The sequence below is a fragment of the Saimiri boliviensis genome, chromosome 13 (genome assembly GCF_048565385.1).
Source record: "Saimiri boliviensis isolate mSaiBol1 chromosome 13, mSaiBol1.pri, whole genome shotgun sequence".
NCBI lineage: Eukaryota > Metazoa > Chordata > Mammalia > Primates > Cebidae > Saimiri > Saimiri boliviensis.
In genome coordinates this window covers 46,266,929-46,282,301 of record NC_133461.1, presented here as the reverse complement: position 1 = coordinate 46,282,301, position 15,373 = coordinate 46,266,929, and the positions used below count along the sequence as shown (strand labels likewise).

At 38.6% G+C, this 15,373-nt stretch overlaps 1 protein-coding gene across 3 annotated transcripts in view; it reads right to left on the bottom strand.

Annotated features, from left to right (window-relative positions):
- Positions 1 to 230: 230 nt before the first annotated feature.
- B4GALT6 (beta-1,4-galactosyltransferase 6) overlaps positions 231 to 15,373 on the bottom strand; it is a 62,653-nt gene continuing 47,510 nt past the window's right edge. For all 3 annotated transcript variants that reach the window (XM_074383646.1, XM_003924753.4, XM_074383647.1), the window contains exons 6-9: positions 8,818 to 9,005; positions 4,932 to 5,054; positions 4,200 to 4,301; positions 231 to 3,739 (exon numbers count right to left, since the gene is read on the bottom strand). In XM_074383646.1, the coding sequence (XP_074239747.1) occupies positions 3,592 to 3,739; positions 4,200 to 4,301; positions 4,932 to 5,054; positions 8,818 to 9,005 (561 nt within the window). In that variant the 3' untranslated portion in view covers positions 231 to 3,591. The remainder of the gene's footprint in view (positions 3,740 to 4,199; positions 4,302 to 4,931; positions 5,055 to 8,817; positions 9,006 to 15,373) is intronic.

Genomic DNA, 15,373 nt, shown 5'->3' with positions numbered 1-15,373 from the left:
AGATTACTAATTGTTGTACTAATGAAAAATACTTAAATATTACTTTTTGAGATAAAAGGAATAAGATGATCTCCAAATGTATTTAAGCTGTGGTTACCTTATGCTTATGTAGCAACCCTAATGTCAACCAAAATAGTCATCAATAATTAAAAATGTAGGATAACAAACAAAAAAACCCAGGTAATCCAAAAAAGTTCCTGAGAAGAAAATAATTACATCTTCACACAAAGTCTTTAGAACATTATATTTCATAAAAGACAATGATAAAAAAGTACAAACATTTCCATGAGAAGCAAAAAAAGAAGAAAGTGGGAATACAAGAAATTACTAGCATTTATTTCAGTGCATTTATATAGAAGCCTTTCATCTAAGTAAGTAAAATAATCGTAAGTACACTTCCTCTTTCTGATAAATACTATGACCATTTCAGTTCTCTCAACAGGCATACTTGCAAATCCAAGACAATAAATCTATAGTAGTATTTATTCAAAAAATACATAAAGAAATACATCAAAGACAAGCAAAGCCCAAATAAAATGACACAAAATTTGCTTTCACTTGTAGGAAGCCTCCAGAAAGAGAATATTGTATTGGACATTTTTCCATTTTGTTTTAGAATAGGTATAAGTATCTTGGCTGGGAAAAGGGTATATAATCAAGTTTTTAAAACATAACTGTATTTACTTAATATTATAGTCTTTACTGAATACCTTTTCACAAAAAACAAAAATTTAAATGTAGATTTTAAAAATACTCATAAAACCCTAGTTTTGGCAAAGAATTAACTATCGCCACTGTGAATTAGATACAGTGTTACAGCAAATGCATGCTCTTCCCCTTTTCTTCCTACAGACAGTCTCATTAATCATTACTTCCTTCTGTAGTTGAAAAGCACCACGCAATTTTCCCAGTTAGTGCCATAGGGACCTCCTATTAGCCCTAGGTCCACATATACAGGTTTCTTGACTTTAAGACTAGGAAATACAACAGATAAGTTATCAGAGGATGTCCTAATAATTTCAGAAAGATCTCAATTTTCTTGACTTCCTTTGTTTAGGAATGAATAATACTTTTTCCATAGACATATGAGCACTGCACTGATATGGAAAAGGCAATCAATATATGCTCATTAATAAATCCTCCAAACATACTATAAAGAAGATAGTTTGCATTTGCAATGTATTTGTTAATCTTTATGTAATAGATTTATTGTCATACAATGAAGATAACTGGGCACAGCTCTGTCAACCTTACAGAAACACATTAAGGTCACTGTTTATAGGCAAAAATAATTTTAGGTCTACATATAAAAAGCAAACCAAACAAAAAGCAAACTAGTGAGGGTTTTTACAGGATAACAAAGCATATTCAAAACTGAAAAAAAAGCAAAATGTTTATATCTCACTCCTGAAACAAAAATTAACGTCAGACTTAAGAAAATAAGGCAGATATTAGTAGTACTAAATTTCCTTGAAATTGTAAAATCCATATAAAAATGAAAAGATACCAATGTGGACAGCTCCATATTAAAAAGAGAAAAAAATGTTTCCTTTATAGTAAGACTCAGTAACAGTCCTAATTTTCCCCACCACTATTTCGGTATTATTGGGTTAATTAAGCCCCTAACACATTAGTGATCAACAAATGTTAACATTCCCAGTTTGACTTTTAAAACTACATTAGTAATAGACACAGAAAATGAACTGATACACGAATAAGCTACAAATATTGTGATTTTCAGAAAGTTTGATTTTTCATTATTTTGAGTACCACAAAGGATAAATATTTTGGTAATATTTCTAAGAAATAAATATGAAAATATTTTGTTTGGTATCATAACAGAGACGCTATCCATTTTCTCAAAGTGTAAGAATTGTAATTATTTTATAATTTATTTTGTGGTCATTTGTGTTATCTATATTGCCATTCGAAGTAAAACTTACAATCTGCGATAAATAACCATAGTTCTGTTTCAGGTAAACAATCCTTGAGGCAAATATTACACAAATATCTCTCACATATAGATTCCTATTGTTGTTGAAGAGTCACTTTATTTTCTTGTTTTAAATTTGTGAAAATATCAAGGTATTTTAAAGAATCATTATAACTGCTAATTTTCAAAAAAGAATACTGTTTGGCTTTGCTGTGGAAAACTTCATCCAAAATTAAGATATGTACTTGGTATCAGGTAGTAAGACCTTTTTCAGAGAACTGTCATATGAAGACGACTGGACGAAGCCCTGACACTCATGGAAACATACAAGATACGACATATAGAAGACATTATAGTATCAGTGCACTTAATAACTGATCATGTATTTTAAGATTATTAAATTATACTTTTAGAAATTTTAGTAATTAACACCAGATATATAATCTCTTAAAAGTGAAAAAAATATATATATAGTTTGAATGAAACTGACTAACATTCAAGGGTCCCCTCCAAAAGCAAAATTCTATGTCTGAGAACTAAACTTAAAATTTGTTTTTAACTGCTAAGTATTTATCTTCATAAAAATAGAACATTTAATTCTTATCTAATAGTATAATTCATTTGTATATTATAAGCACTATTGGGTTTTCTTCCATAGATCATTCTTTTAAAAAAAACTGACTTGATTTCTTTTTAAATGAAGATACTTTTTTTTGGCTCTTCTAAACTGGAAATAATAAAAGTGCTGTTCACTGTGAATTTAAAAAAAAATACAGAGTATAAGCAGACAACCTTGGAAACATTTTTTGAGGCACAAAATCCCTGACACACCAGAGGTACATGAAAGACATTGAACATAAAGAGGTCCTTTATATCATGTCACATCACAACTTTTAAGATTTTCTTGGTAATACTCATGCAATATGCATAAACAATATGGTTGTGATTTCTAGCAAAATCAGATGAGATTGCAAGCAAGGAAAAACATAGGTAATACTGGTAGGAAGAAAAGCTGTTTAAGTCCTTTCTTCTTTCCCTTTAAAGCCTAAGTAAGCTGTGACTTCTTCCACACAAAAGGCTGAGGTCTAAAGCTCAAAACTAGTATAACAGTTTACTGTATTAGTTGGCTGTCAATTATTGACAGTTCCTTCATTTCACACAAGGGTTAACCTTTGTTTAGTGGCATAAATTTAGTGAGGTTTTTTTCATGCAAATAAAAAATGTCTATAAAAGTCCAATAAAGGTATAACCAATTACATGCAAAATTGCAACACATCTTATTTTTTAACAATTTGCACACCTTAATTTATATCACATATATACAAAATATGTTTAAATGGAAATAAAAGCATTCTCTTGAATTAAATTATAGATTTTGGTATAAAAATTTTCTCTTCGTAGGGAGCTCTCTTAACTGCCAATCTTAAGTAGTGGCTTCTAGTTTCTTCGGTGCTCACCGTGGGGGTATGTCTCAGAGCAGGGAGGACAGGTGAGAGAAGGGTGACTGTATATAGTCCCACTCTGTAAACATTGAGGACAGCTGGCTCTTCTCAGAAAAAAGGGCGCTGTGACACAGCCAATCACTGACCTCCACTAAGAGTGCACTCCAAATTTATGATCCAGCATTGTGGTCTATGTTGCCATGAGAGCCACTTCTTTTAATAGTCTTCGACTGGAGCTAACTCCGGCATGAGGTTTACAGATATGTTTGTATACAACCTATCAACCAGTATTTTTGGCCTATATATTAAATTGTTCAACCCATCGATGTACTGACGCTCCTTGGAATACCTTAGTAGTTTATACCTATAGTTTTAGAGGAAAAAAAAAAAAGTAACAGAAACATGTTCAAAAAGGATAATTGATAAGGACTATGTTCAAGGTCATCTTATAATTAAAGCAGCTAATGCTCCTTACAATTTCTGGTTCTTGTGTATAATTTAATATTTAAACTACTATTCTAAATTAGCAATTTTACTACTCAAAAAATGCCACCTGAAAAAATTATTTTGCACTTTTACAATTATACATCTTTAAAATGTTATGCTTTAAATAGCTAACCTATCTCTTTAAGGTAAATATGTGTATTCATTAATACACATATACATATATCTCTTCAAAACAAGCACCAAAAATGCTTCCTTCTGTAATGATTCCCTTTAGCAAAAAATACTTTCCTTCCATTAAGAAAATTCCCTTCAGCAGCTTGTTTGGGGTTCAACCCATTTTTATTTACCTTGGTATCTGAAGATGACATTCAACTTACCGTCCTAAAAACTGGACTTCACCTCTATGGTGATGAGGAATTGACTTGTATTTTCCTAAGTCTCCCTCTGGTCTGGTTACATTATATCCAGCATAGTGAACTCTATAATACCATATGTGGAAATGAAAATATAAAGAAATAAAATGTGAAAATGGGTTATGGGAATTCAATTTTAAAACACAAAAGAATGCTTCAGTCCAGGGTTCCTCAACCCCTGGGCTACAAACCAGTATAGGTCCATGGCCTGTTAAAAACTGGGCCACACAGCAGGAGGTGAGTGAGAATTACTGCCTGAGCTCTGCCTCCTGTCTCATCAGCAGTGGCATTAGATTCTCAGAGGAGCGTGAACCCTATTGTGAACTGCACATGTGAGGGATCTAGTTGTGTGCTCCTTCTGAAAATCTAATGCCTAATGATCTGAGGTGGAACAGTTTCATCCCAAAACCACCATCCTGGGTCCATGGAAAAATTATCTTCCAGGAAACTGGTCTCTGGTGCCAAAAAAGTTCGAGACCACTGCTCTATTCTATATGCTGCAGATAATTTAGGAAAACAGTCTTAATCAAAAAAAAAAAAAGAAAAGAAAAGGAGAAACAGAAAATAGGGTTTAGAAACCCCTAACATTTCCCATCCCAAAGAATCTTTTCTTGGAATAGATAAGTACTACAGTTTACCTAATAGAAAAAAAATTTATAAAAATTCTATTAGTTAACAATTTGTACCTCAACATACCTGTTCCAAAGGTCATCATCTTCTCCTCCCCATCCCCAGAAGGCATTAGGAAAACCATTGATCTTTCTAAATTGTTCCACTGTCAGCCCACTTACACCACCAAAAAACTCTTTATATGGAAGACTAGAAAAGAAAGATAACAGTATTCTAAAAATAAAGTCATACTAGTTTGCCATGTGAAATGAAGTTTGCAGTCTTTCATTTGCTTTGCAAAATATGGCCTTATAGTCTATACAGATAATTATATTAGAAAATGTAAAGTACATCAATAAACAAAACATTTTTATGAAATGAAATTACATGCACTAATGAAACAAGTGCATGTAAATATGTTATGTTAAACACAAAGCCTTTATGGTAACTGAAATTTAATATTTAGTATACAAATAAGGCTCAAAATAAAACCTGTAAGGCTCAATACCCAGCGCCTCAAAATTGTGTATTTTCACAACAAAAGTAAACATGATTAAATATATTAATAACAATCAATGCATGTCAGATGTTCCTAAACGAGTAGCATTTTAAAAATTAACTGAATTATAAATGCATTATTTATTATATAGAGCAGGATAAATATCAATTACAAAAGGCAACTCTAGCATTTAATTTTCTAGCTGCCTACTTTTATAATGATCTTATCTGTTGGGATTATACTCTCAAAACACTCGTGGATATTTACAAATATATTCATTTTCAATGTCCTGATATTTATAGAAATAACTATATTTTTATTTCTATTTTATTTTCTTTATTCTTCCCTAACTCATACTCCAAGGAATTTGTCAAATGATACAATGCTTTAAAACTTTTCAAAACAGCATTTTTACTTAGCTAAATTGTTCGTTTAGATATAGACTGGCTTTCTGATGTTTACACAGCGTCCCTAGATCTGCAGCCCTGAATACATTCCTGTGGCCTGAAACATGCCCGTTGGGAGCAGATGCTGGAGCAGAGAAAACAGGACCATGCACAGCACCCAAAAATCAAGCAGAGGGAAACCTGGCTGCGACCACAGCAAAGCTGTCTCAGAGGAGGAACCTTTTTGTTAGACTCGCCTCAAACACTGTGAGAAGGATGTGCTGTTTGCCAGCTGGGTTCTCGTTTGGCACACAGACCAGGGAAGAGTAGCACCTTCATGGAAGCCTAGGGTTGTAGAATAAAGCAGTCTTGCCCTTGCCCTAGGTCAAAGGTACTCCAAGACAATAACAGCAACCCTGATCCTAAAGCCAACAATACTCTCTCCTGAAACCTCTCAAGGCTCACATTTGGGAGCTTAGTGTTCTGGTATTATAATTAGACTGGCTGGGGGTTCCACAGGGCCAGTAAGTGTTCTTGGCACCATGTACTGCCCACATCCGATGGATTATTCTTGCCCAGGCTAGTAGTTTAGGAGAAATCTGAGATTGTTAAATAGAGAAATGTGAATAAATGTGTGTGTATGTGTTTACTGACATATATAAATCAGCAAGCATGTCAATTCCATTTACTAAGTGGAAATAATTGTACTATACAAAGAACTGAGTTAGTAGGTAAAATGAAGGTATAACAGATAAACTAAAGAACAGAACACAAAACCCAACAAGTGAAACTCCTGCAGTGTTTCTCTTACACTGTCCAAAGTGGGAGAGATACCACACTTGGGGGTGGGGGTCTGAGTTCTCTGGTCAGCAGGTGTCAGTGTTGCCACCACTGTGGGGCAGGGACGCTTCACCAGGCTTCATCCCACAGCTGATGTCTATGCACTGTGCAGCCTACACCTTGATCTACTGCCATTCTCCCTGAGCTACATTCTAATTTCTACACAAATGTCCAAGATGCCCTACCAATCCAGGGATTAATCTAGATGGATATGAATACAGCTGACCCTTGAGCAACACAGGTTTGAGCTGCACAAGTCCACTGATACACAATCTTTTTCAATAAAAGTTACACTGAATGTTCCTGTCCTGCCTCCTTTCCATCTCCAACTCTTCCACCTTGCCACCCTTGAGACAAGACCAACCCCTCTTATTTCTCAGCCTACTCCACGTGAGGACAACGAGGATGAAGACCTTTAGGATGATCCACTTCCACTTAACGGACAGTAAATATATTTTCCCTTCCTTATGATGTTCTTAACATCTTCTCTCTAGCTTACTTTATGGTAAGAATATGGTATATAATACATATACATATGTGTTACTCAATTGTTTATATTATTGGTAAGGCTCTTGGCTAACAGCAGGCTATTAGTAGTTAAGCTTTTGGGGAATCAAAAGTTATACTAGATTTTCAACTGTATTCCAGCGGGGGTGGAGGTCACCACTCTAACCCCTGCATTGTTCAAAGGTCAACTGTGTTTTGTTCATTAGAAATTGATATTTTCAAGTATATCAAATTAATTTAGAATTCTTAGTTTATGAGATCTTTATGATTTTTCTTTTTAGTGAAAATCGGTTACCTTGGATCTAATTTGATTCCAGCAAGCTGACCAAAATCAAGCTTCCAGAGGTGGTAAGAACCAGACTGTGAACCTTGATGGCCTTCTTCAAGGTTACCCCATACTCAGAGTTCAGATACAGAGGTAAAAAGGAAAAGGTTTTCTAACGATAACGATGACCAGGAAAAAAAGGCAGAAGAAAGAAACAAGAAGGAAGGAAGGGAGGGAAGGAGGGGGGGAGGGGAGGGGAGGGAAGGAGGGGGAAGGGGTAGGGGTAGGGGGTAGGGGGAGGGGGAGGGGAGGAGGGAGGGGAAAGGAGGGGAGGGGAGGGGAAATGGAAGGGGGAAGGGGAGGGGGGAGGGGAGGGGAGGGAAGGAGGAAGGGGAGGGGAGGGGAGGGGAGGGAAAGGGAAGGGGGAAGGGGAAGGGGGAGGGGAAAGGAGGGGAGGGGAAGGAAAATGGAAGGGGGAAGGGGAGGGGGAAGAGGAGGGGAGGGGAGGGGAGGGAAAGGGAAGGGGGAAGGGGAAGGGGAAGGGGAGAGGGAAGGGGAGGGGGAAGGCGAGGGGGAAGGGGAGGAGAGGGGAGGGGGAAGGGGAGGGGAGGGAAGGGGGAAGCAGGGAGTGGGGAGGAGGAAGGAGGGGGGTGGGAAGGAGGAAGAGGAAGAAGAAAGAAAGCATTCTTTTCTTGCTTTTGTCAGACTTTTTGCTTCTCTCTACTCTGTAGACTAGCACCATGCAAAACTGTAACATAAGCAACACATTCCTGCCCTAAGCAACAGCTTTCTTTTCTCTCCACTCCCATTAGCCAATGAAAACTGTGATCCTTTCCCAGGATTACACCTGCATTCTTTCATGTCCTTTTAAGTTACTATCTCAGCTCTGATAAATGTTCACATTTTAAATTATCTCCAATTAGAGAAGGAAAAGGTTTTGTTTTTTTTTTTTATTAAAGGGCAGGTCAAGCGTGCATAGCTTAGGAAGACAACAAATAGCAGAAGAGAGGGCTTTGTGGCCCTCCAAACCATCACTGGAGGAGAATAGGCAGGAGTCAAGATGAGTTATGTACCTACCACCCAGCAGGCACAGAGCATATATGATCTCACAACAGCTCTATGGATGGGATCTATTATCACAGTGAACAAGGGGTATACCTTCAGAGATTTAAGTGACCTACCTGTAAGTCCTGGAGCTATAAGCGTGAGAACCCAAGTTCAAATCTGTGTGTGCTTGACCACAGAAACCAGGTTTTTTCCACCACACCACATTCAAACCTCTGTGTAAGGAAGCACCCAGAGGAACAAAAAAGCCCCTCTGTCTTCTGACTCCCCAGGAGGACGTGATGGAATTAAAGATGATATTCTTGGGATTCTTGAGTTCTCTCAGATTTAGGGACATAATGCTGCTACCATTTCAATGCTATGATTGTGCAATTATATTGTACAGTATCAGGAACAGTGCATACTACTTACATATACATGTATTTATCCAGCTTTGCAGCAAAATGACGTGGCATTTCTCCACATCCGTAATAGTTCCGGTCATTTTCAGGTAGATGGTCCACATCGTGGAAGATTACACAGTCCCAGATACAGTCTTTCATGGCCTCTTTGAAGCCCACATTGAAGAGCATCGCACGATTAAAAGGTTGTGTGCCAGTCTTCACGGAGCAGACCCAGAGAAAAAAATAGAAATGTACTCATACTTCATCATCTGACTTTTTTCTATTATTTTTCAAACCTGTTGCATCATGGTCAAATGATTACACTAATTAGACCCAAATCAGACAAATAATAAACATACCTTAAGATTTTCAAATATATTGTTTAAATTTACTTACTATATTATTTTATAACAACAGAAGAACACACTTAGTGTCTAGTCCAATGGTACATCAGCACATTTATATAACTTCTATTTCTGCTGTACTTGAAATACATCAGTATATAGATTATTTGTGCCAAGAAAAGAAGAGTCATTAAAAATAATATAAGTTTTATTTTTTTGAGCTTTCCATATACTGTCAATACTAAGAAAAGAAAACTAGAAATGACTCAACAGTGACCCTTCTCAAGTACCAACACCAGGGAAGTCTACTTTTGTATTATCAATGCTTTTAATAAATACCAAGAGCATTTTAGAGAAAAAACAATTGGAACTTATTACAAAAAGCCCAGTCTCCTTTATTACAACCATTTTCCTTTATTGTTATGAAAAATGCATTAAAGTATGTGGGCAATAAATAATTTCTATTATTATTGCTTACGATTAAGGGCATTATTTAAGGGACCAAAAAAATAGAATTTTATTATACAGAACCCAACTCCCTAAATTACAACCATTTTCCTTTATCAGTGAGCATAAATTAAGGTGCACTGGCAATAAAAAAAAACCTTCATTCTGCATCTAAAGAAAATTAAGGAGCATTTACCAATGTCTTAGCAACATCTGTCAAAACCATTCTAAAATATAAAACAAAAAAAGGATTACAACAAAAGTGAATGAGACACACATTGTAGTCACCATCAGAGTGCTCCCTCAAGAGTGAAAATGACTAATTTTTAGTCCTTGGCCTTGCACTAACTTGAGGTAACAGAAATCACTTTATTTTTTACAGCCTCTTTTTTCACCAGTGAAATACCAATAAAAGAAAAGGGAGTTAAATTATAATGTTATGACTAGTACATCAACATCAGCTTTAACAAACTACTTTCCTTTAAGGTTTTAAAAATTGTTTTTATTAAACATGAACATAATACTCAAGGCTTATAACAGAAATAAGAAGTTCCATATCTAATCCATCTCAATCCCCCAAGAGCAATACATTTCAACTCTTCCAGTTTATTCTGGTATTTATGTATGTATTTTGAGGAAACGAGAGTTCTGATATTTCTTGCTTCTTTGACTTTAGACACTGTCTCTTGACTTCTTATCTTGGCAGTGGAGGAGTTAAACCACCATACTCCTGCTCCTACCGCTATTCTCCCAATATAGTTTTATCATAATTTTTGGTTAAATCAAGAGTTTACATTATTAGGACTATGTAAATATTTAATATTTCTTCAGTGCTGAGTAAATTGATTGTTTTCTTTCGTAAACTGGGATTAACTACAGTTTTCCATATAACTATTATTACTTTGTATAAAAGGCCCAAGAAATATGCCCTATACCTATTAATAATTGATATAATCATTCAAACACAGCAAATCATCTATCAGTTCCTTCTCCAGCTCTCAAGCCAAACTCTCCCTTGCCCCTTCCAGACCATGTGTGAATATCACCTGGGTCTTCTTCATTCCCTAAATCATACATGTCTTTTCCTTGGCATTCTTAATTTGCTGAGGCACATTCTTCAAGAGCTTCCTAAGTAGAGACCTATGGAAAGTATGTTTTAGCCAATGAATGACTGAAAATGCCATTAGTCTACTCTCACATTTGTCATTTTGACTGGGGAAAAAAATCCAGAAAAAAAATTTCCCAGTATTGCTGAGAACGTTCATAGGTTTCTGGTTCATAATCATTTGTCATTTTTCCTAGAATTCCCAGTACTCTAGATCCTTTGTAATATCTTCTCTTTTCTGTTTGTATTCTAAAATTTTAACACATTTCATAGCAGATTTGTATCTTACTCGTGTGCATGTGGGGCTCCTTTAATCTAAAGATTTATGTCTTCACTTTTAGGAAATTTTCTCCTTCTTTGGTCATTTTTCTCTCCCTTCAGATTTTTTTCTGCTATATTCTTTACAATACCCTTGATTATTGGATGTTATTAATTATCTATGGATGTTTAATAAATCACAGCAAAACTTAGTAGCTTAAAAAAAGCAATAGTCCTAGCCTGGGCAACATGGTGAAACCCCAACTCTACAAAAAATACAAAAATTAGCCAGGCATGGTGGCATGTGCCAGTAGTCCCAGATACTCAGGAGGCTGAGGTGGGAAGACAGCCTGAGCCCAGAAGGTCGAGGCTGCAGTGAGTTGAGATTGTACCACTGTACTCCAGCCTGGACAACAGAGAAAGACCCTGTCAAACAAACAAACAAACAAATAAATCATTTATCATGCTGATGGCTTCTGGGGAGAGGGAATGCTGGGAGCCGAGAGGAGATGCCTCATCTCTGCTCCATTAAGTCCAGGGCCTCAGCTGGAAGACTGGAAGGCTGGACAGCTGGACACTTTGGAAGGCTTGACTTTGGGCAGTTCCTTCCACTTCCAGGATGACTCGCACACATGGCTATGAGATGGTGCTGGCAAGTAGGCTCCTCTCCACAGGGCTGCTTGGGTGTCCATATGACAGGGGACCTGGCTTCCCCAAGAGCAACTGATCCAGGGATCAAGGCAGAAGCAGCTATGTCTTTTATGACCTAGCCTCAAAAGCCATGTACTGTTCCTCCCACAGTATGTGGCTCCCCATGCAAAGCAGTCCTTCCTTATTCACTGTGGGGAAAGACTATACCGGGTCTGATTACAAAGAGGCAAAGACCCCTGAGGGCCACCTTGAGGTGATTACTCCCATAACATACTGGTACTCTTTGAAAGATTCTCTTATTTTCTTAGCTTTGGTTCTATTTTGGAAAGTTAAGTTTATCTGCCAGCCATTCTATTGAAAGTTTTGTTTTAGTTATTTTCATATTTCAGTAACTTTCTTATTCTCCGATTATTCTTCGTGATGTACTACTTTTGTTCCATAGGTTATCTTTCCTTCTCTCACTGTAGATCCTGGTAAGTTTTTATTCTTTTCTTTTTTTTTTTTCTTTTCCAGACAGAGTCTCACTCTGTCATCAGGCGCTAGGCTGGAGTGCAGTGGCACAATCTCAGCTCACTGCAGCCTACGCCTCCTGGGTTCAAGCAATTCTCCTGCCTCAGCCTCCCAAGTAGCTGGGACTACAGGCGCACGCCACCATGCCCAGCTAATTTTTGTATTTTTAGTAGAGACAGGGTTTCACCATGTTGGCCAAGATGGTCTCAATCTCTTGACCTCGTGATCCGCCCACCTTGGTGTCCCAAAGTGCTGGGATTACAGGCTTGAGCCATCACGCCCGGCTCTTTTTGGTTTTCTAAGAATTCCTCTGCTTCCTCCATTGTGTTTTCTACACTTGCTTTTTTGCTTGGATTTGTCTCATCCTGAGGAGGCTTTCTTCAAATATCTAGGTATTCTTGACTTGCCCATTCATGTTTGAGAATAAGACGCTCATATGCCCCTCACAGGGAATACAATGGGGGTGTGGCTCACTTCTTCAGTGCCCGGCTACTCAAACCTCTAGGGGGAGCAGGCGGATGGGCAACCTGTGGGGCTCTGACCCCATGGTAGTGTCGAGGGTAAATGTTCACAGCTGAAGCCCCACTGGGCATGTGTTACATACAGTATGTTCTTTCAGTTAAACCACCTGTAGGCAGCTTGTGTTTATCAGCTCAGTTATACTCTCTGCCTTATGACAAGGACAGAGGGCTTTCTGTATCCCGGGTTATTGCCTTGGTAGACTGGAAGAATCGGACTCACATGGGGACTTGGAGAATGAGTGCAAGGTTTTACTGAGTGGAAGTAGCTCTCAGCAGATGTATGGGAGCCAGAAGGGAGATAGAGTGGGAAGGTGGTTTTCCCCTGGAGTCGGGTGGCTCAGTAGGTGGGCTCTCCTCCAACCGCCCCAGCCAAACGTTGTGTTGTTCCACGGGTCGATGGCCTGCTGGCGTGTATCGGTGCCCGTGGTATGCTCTTCCACCAGTGTGTTCTTCTCAACTTCCATCTGCTTGTGTCTCTTCCTGCTACGATCTCGGGGCTTTTATAGCCATAGGATGGGGAGCGTGGTGGGCCAGGGTGGTCTTGGAAAATGCAATATTTGGGCCCGAAAAAGCCTGTCCTCACCTAGGTCCATGGGACAAGCCCAGGGGTGGAAGTGTCGTTAGAGACCCACCATTCTCTACCAAGCACTTCCCTGCCCACCTCCCTTCAGGAGAATAAGTATGCAAGTATTGCTGCAAAACACTCTTGACTCACATAAGCACAGACACACACACACCCCTGAACCAAGTTAAAACAACGAACAAAAGTGGGCATGGCTCAGGAAGCAGCAATGTCCTTCCTTATTCTGGACAAAAACCCTGGCATCACGTTTGACTGTTCTCTATCATTTATGCTACATATCCAATTCATCAGCAATTCATACCACTTTAAAACCCAAGGCAGCCCAAACCCAACCACTGCTCACCACTGCCTCTGGGACTCATTGCCTTCCCGGACAACTGCCAAAGCTGTCTTGCGTTAGCCTTGGCCCTCTACAGCTTATTCACAACACGGCAGCCAGAGTCATTTTATAAACTTAGATTAAATTGCTCCTCTACTTAAGACCCTCCAGAAGGCAGTAGAGGGTTTTAAGTGGAGGAGACACTTACATGAGGTCAGTATACATTACTATAAAATTATCACCTATCACATACATTTAAATGTGAAATATGAAGTAACAATACTAAAAGTGGTACAAGCTGGCATGGAGAACTGGTCTTCAAGTGTTACCAGACCTTCTTTAGGTTTCCAAAACATCACTTTATCTAGTGTCTTCTGAAGGTTATATATAGAGTTAATCTACCTCACACAGGATAAGCCATGCCCCTCATCCTTTACTTCCATCTTTGCTTCTCTGATTCCCTCCCCAGAATGTTCCTCAACCACCTGCTCTGGCGACACCGACTTCTTTGCTCAAACTCACCAAGTATTCTCCTGCTTTCTCCACAATGCACAGCCTGCAAATCAGCATGGCGTGCTCCTTTATATCATTCCGGGAGGCTCTGATCTCACCTCTCCAGAGAGGCCTTCCCCGAATACTCTGCATAAAAGAGCACCTCTACCTGCCCTTACCACTCTCTTCCCTGAGTGCCATGGAGATACTGCACAATGATTTACTACTGCCTGTCCTTCTGGGCCAGCAAAAGAGGGAGCCTTGTCTGGTTTGTTCACTGTCATATACCCTTTGTTGAATGAATGAATGAAACTGGGCTGCAGGGAGCTGATAAAGTGACAGGCTGGCCTTTACCTTGGGAGACCTTCAAATATGAGATCTGGACTCTTTCCTGGGGATAATCTATTTCTCTAGTGAAGACATCACTATGCCCTGCCATAGCTGGAGGGGTGGGAAGATTCATACCTGGCAGCTGGCTTCGAAAGGCCAGACAGGGAAAGGCCTGGGGGTTCCTAAGGCCAGCATGAAGACTTACGTAATCCCCCTGGTTTTAGGCCCTTCAACACAGCTGCATCAGTACCCTCAAGAGCTTCCTGCCACACTTTTTCCAGACGATAAACTGGGAAACGTTTCTACAAGATATAACAGAGTAATCACCTGGCAATACAAGCAAAGACGAGCAACTGGGAATTTGACTGTTTTGTAGTCAAACTTTTAAACAATCTCCTTACTTCAGTGCAGTGCTTCAGCCTACCTTCTGTGACAGCACTGAGACAGAGGTGTGTCCAACAAATTGATTCTAGTCTTGTCACATCGCCCTCCACAAGCACGTGGGTTTGCACATCCTCTGTTCTGCTAGGCGTCAGCACTCCATCTGCTTCCTGACTTAACAGAAACGTGTGAAAATCTCTCACCCACTACTCACTGTCCTTGAGGTTTAGTAACTTTTCAAAAGTTTTTTTCTTTCACTCTCATTTTAGGAGTTTGTAAAGATGCAGTGAACCTATGTCCATCCTCCATATTTAACCAGGATTCCTGAGCTGCTCTTCAACTACTTAGCACTCCCTGGGTACCTGTTTAGCAGAAAAATTACTCCTCTATTTCAAATATGGTGAAGATGTTTCTAGCTCAAAATCTCACTCTGTCAAACACATGGTCCTGAATTAGTACTGATCAAGGCTGAGAGTCATACTTTAAAGGTTTAAAAATAAAAACACAGACCTTGGTTGTTTTGCAAAGATTGCTTCATCACATAGACCAAATAACTGGTGCTGAACTCTCAGGATAATATGCCTTTAAAAACAGAGACAGCTAGCTCTCTCACCTCCCAATACATTATGAGGAATTGAAGTTT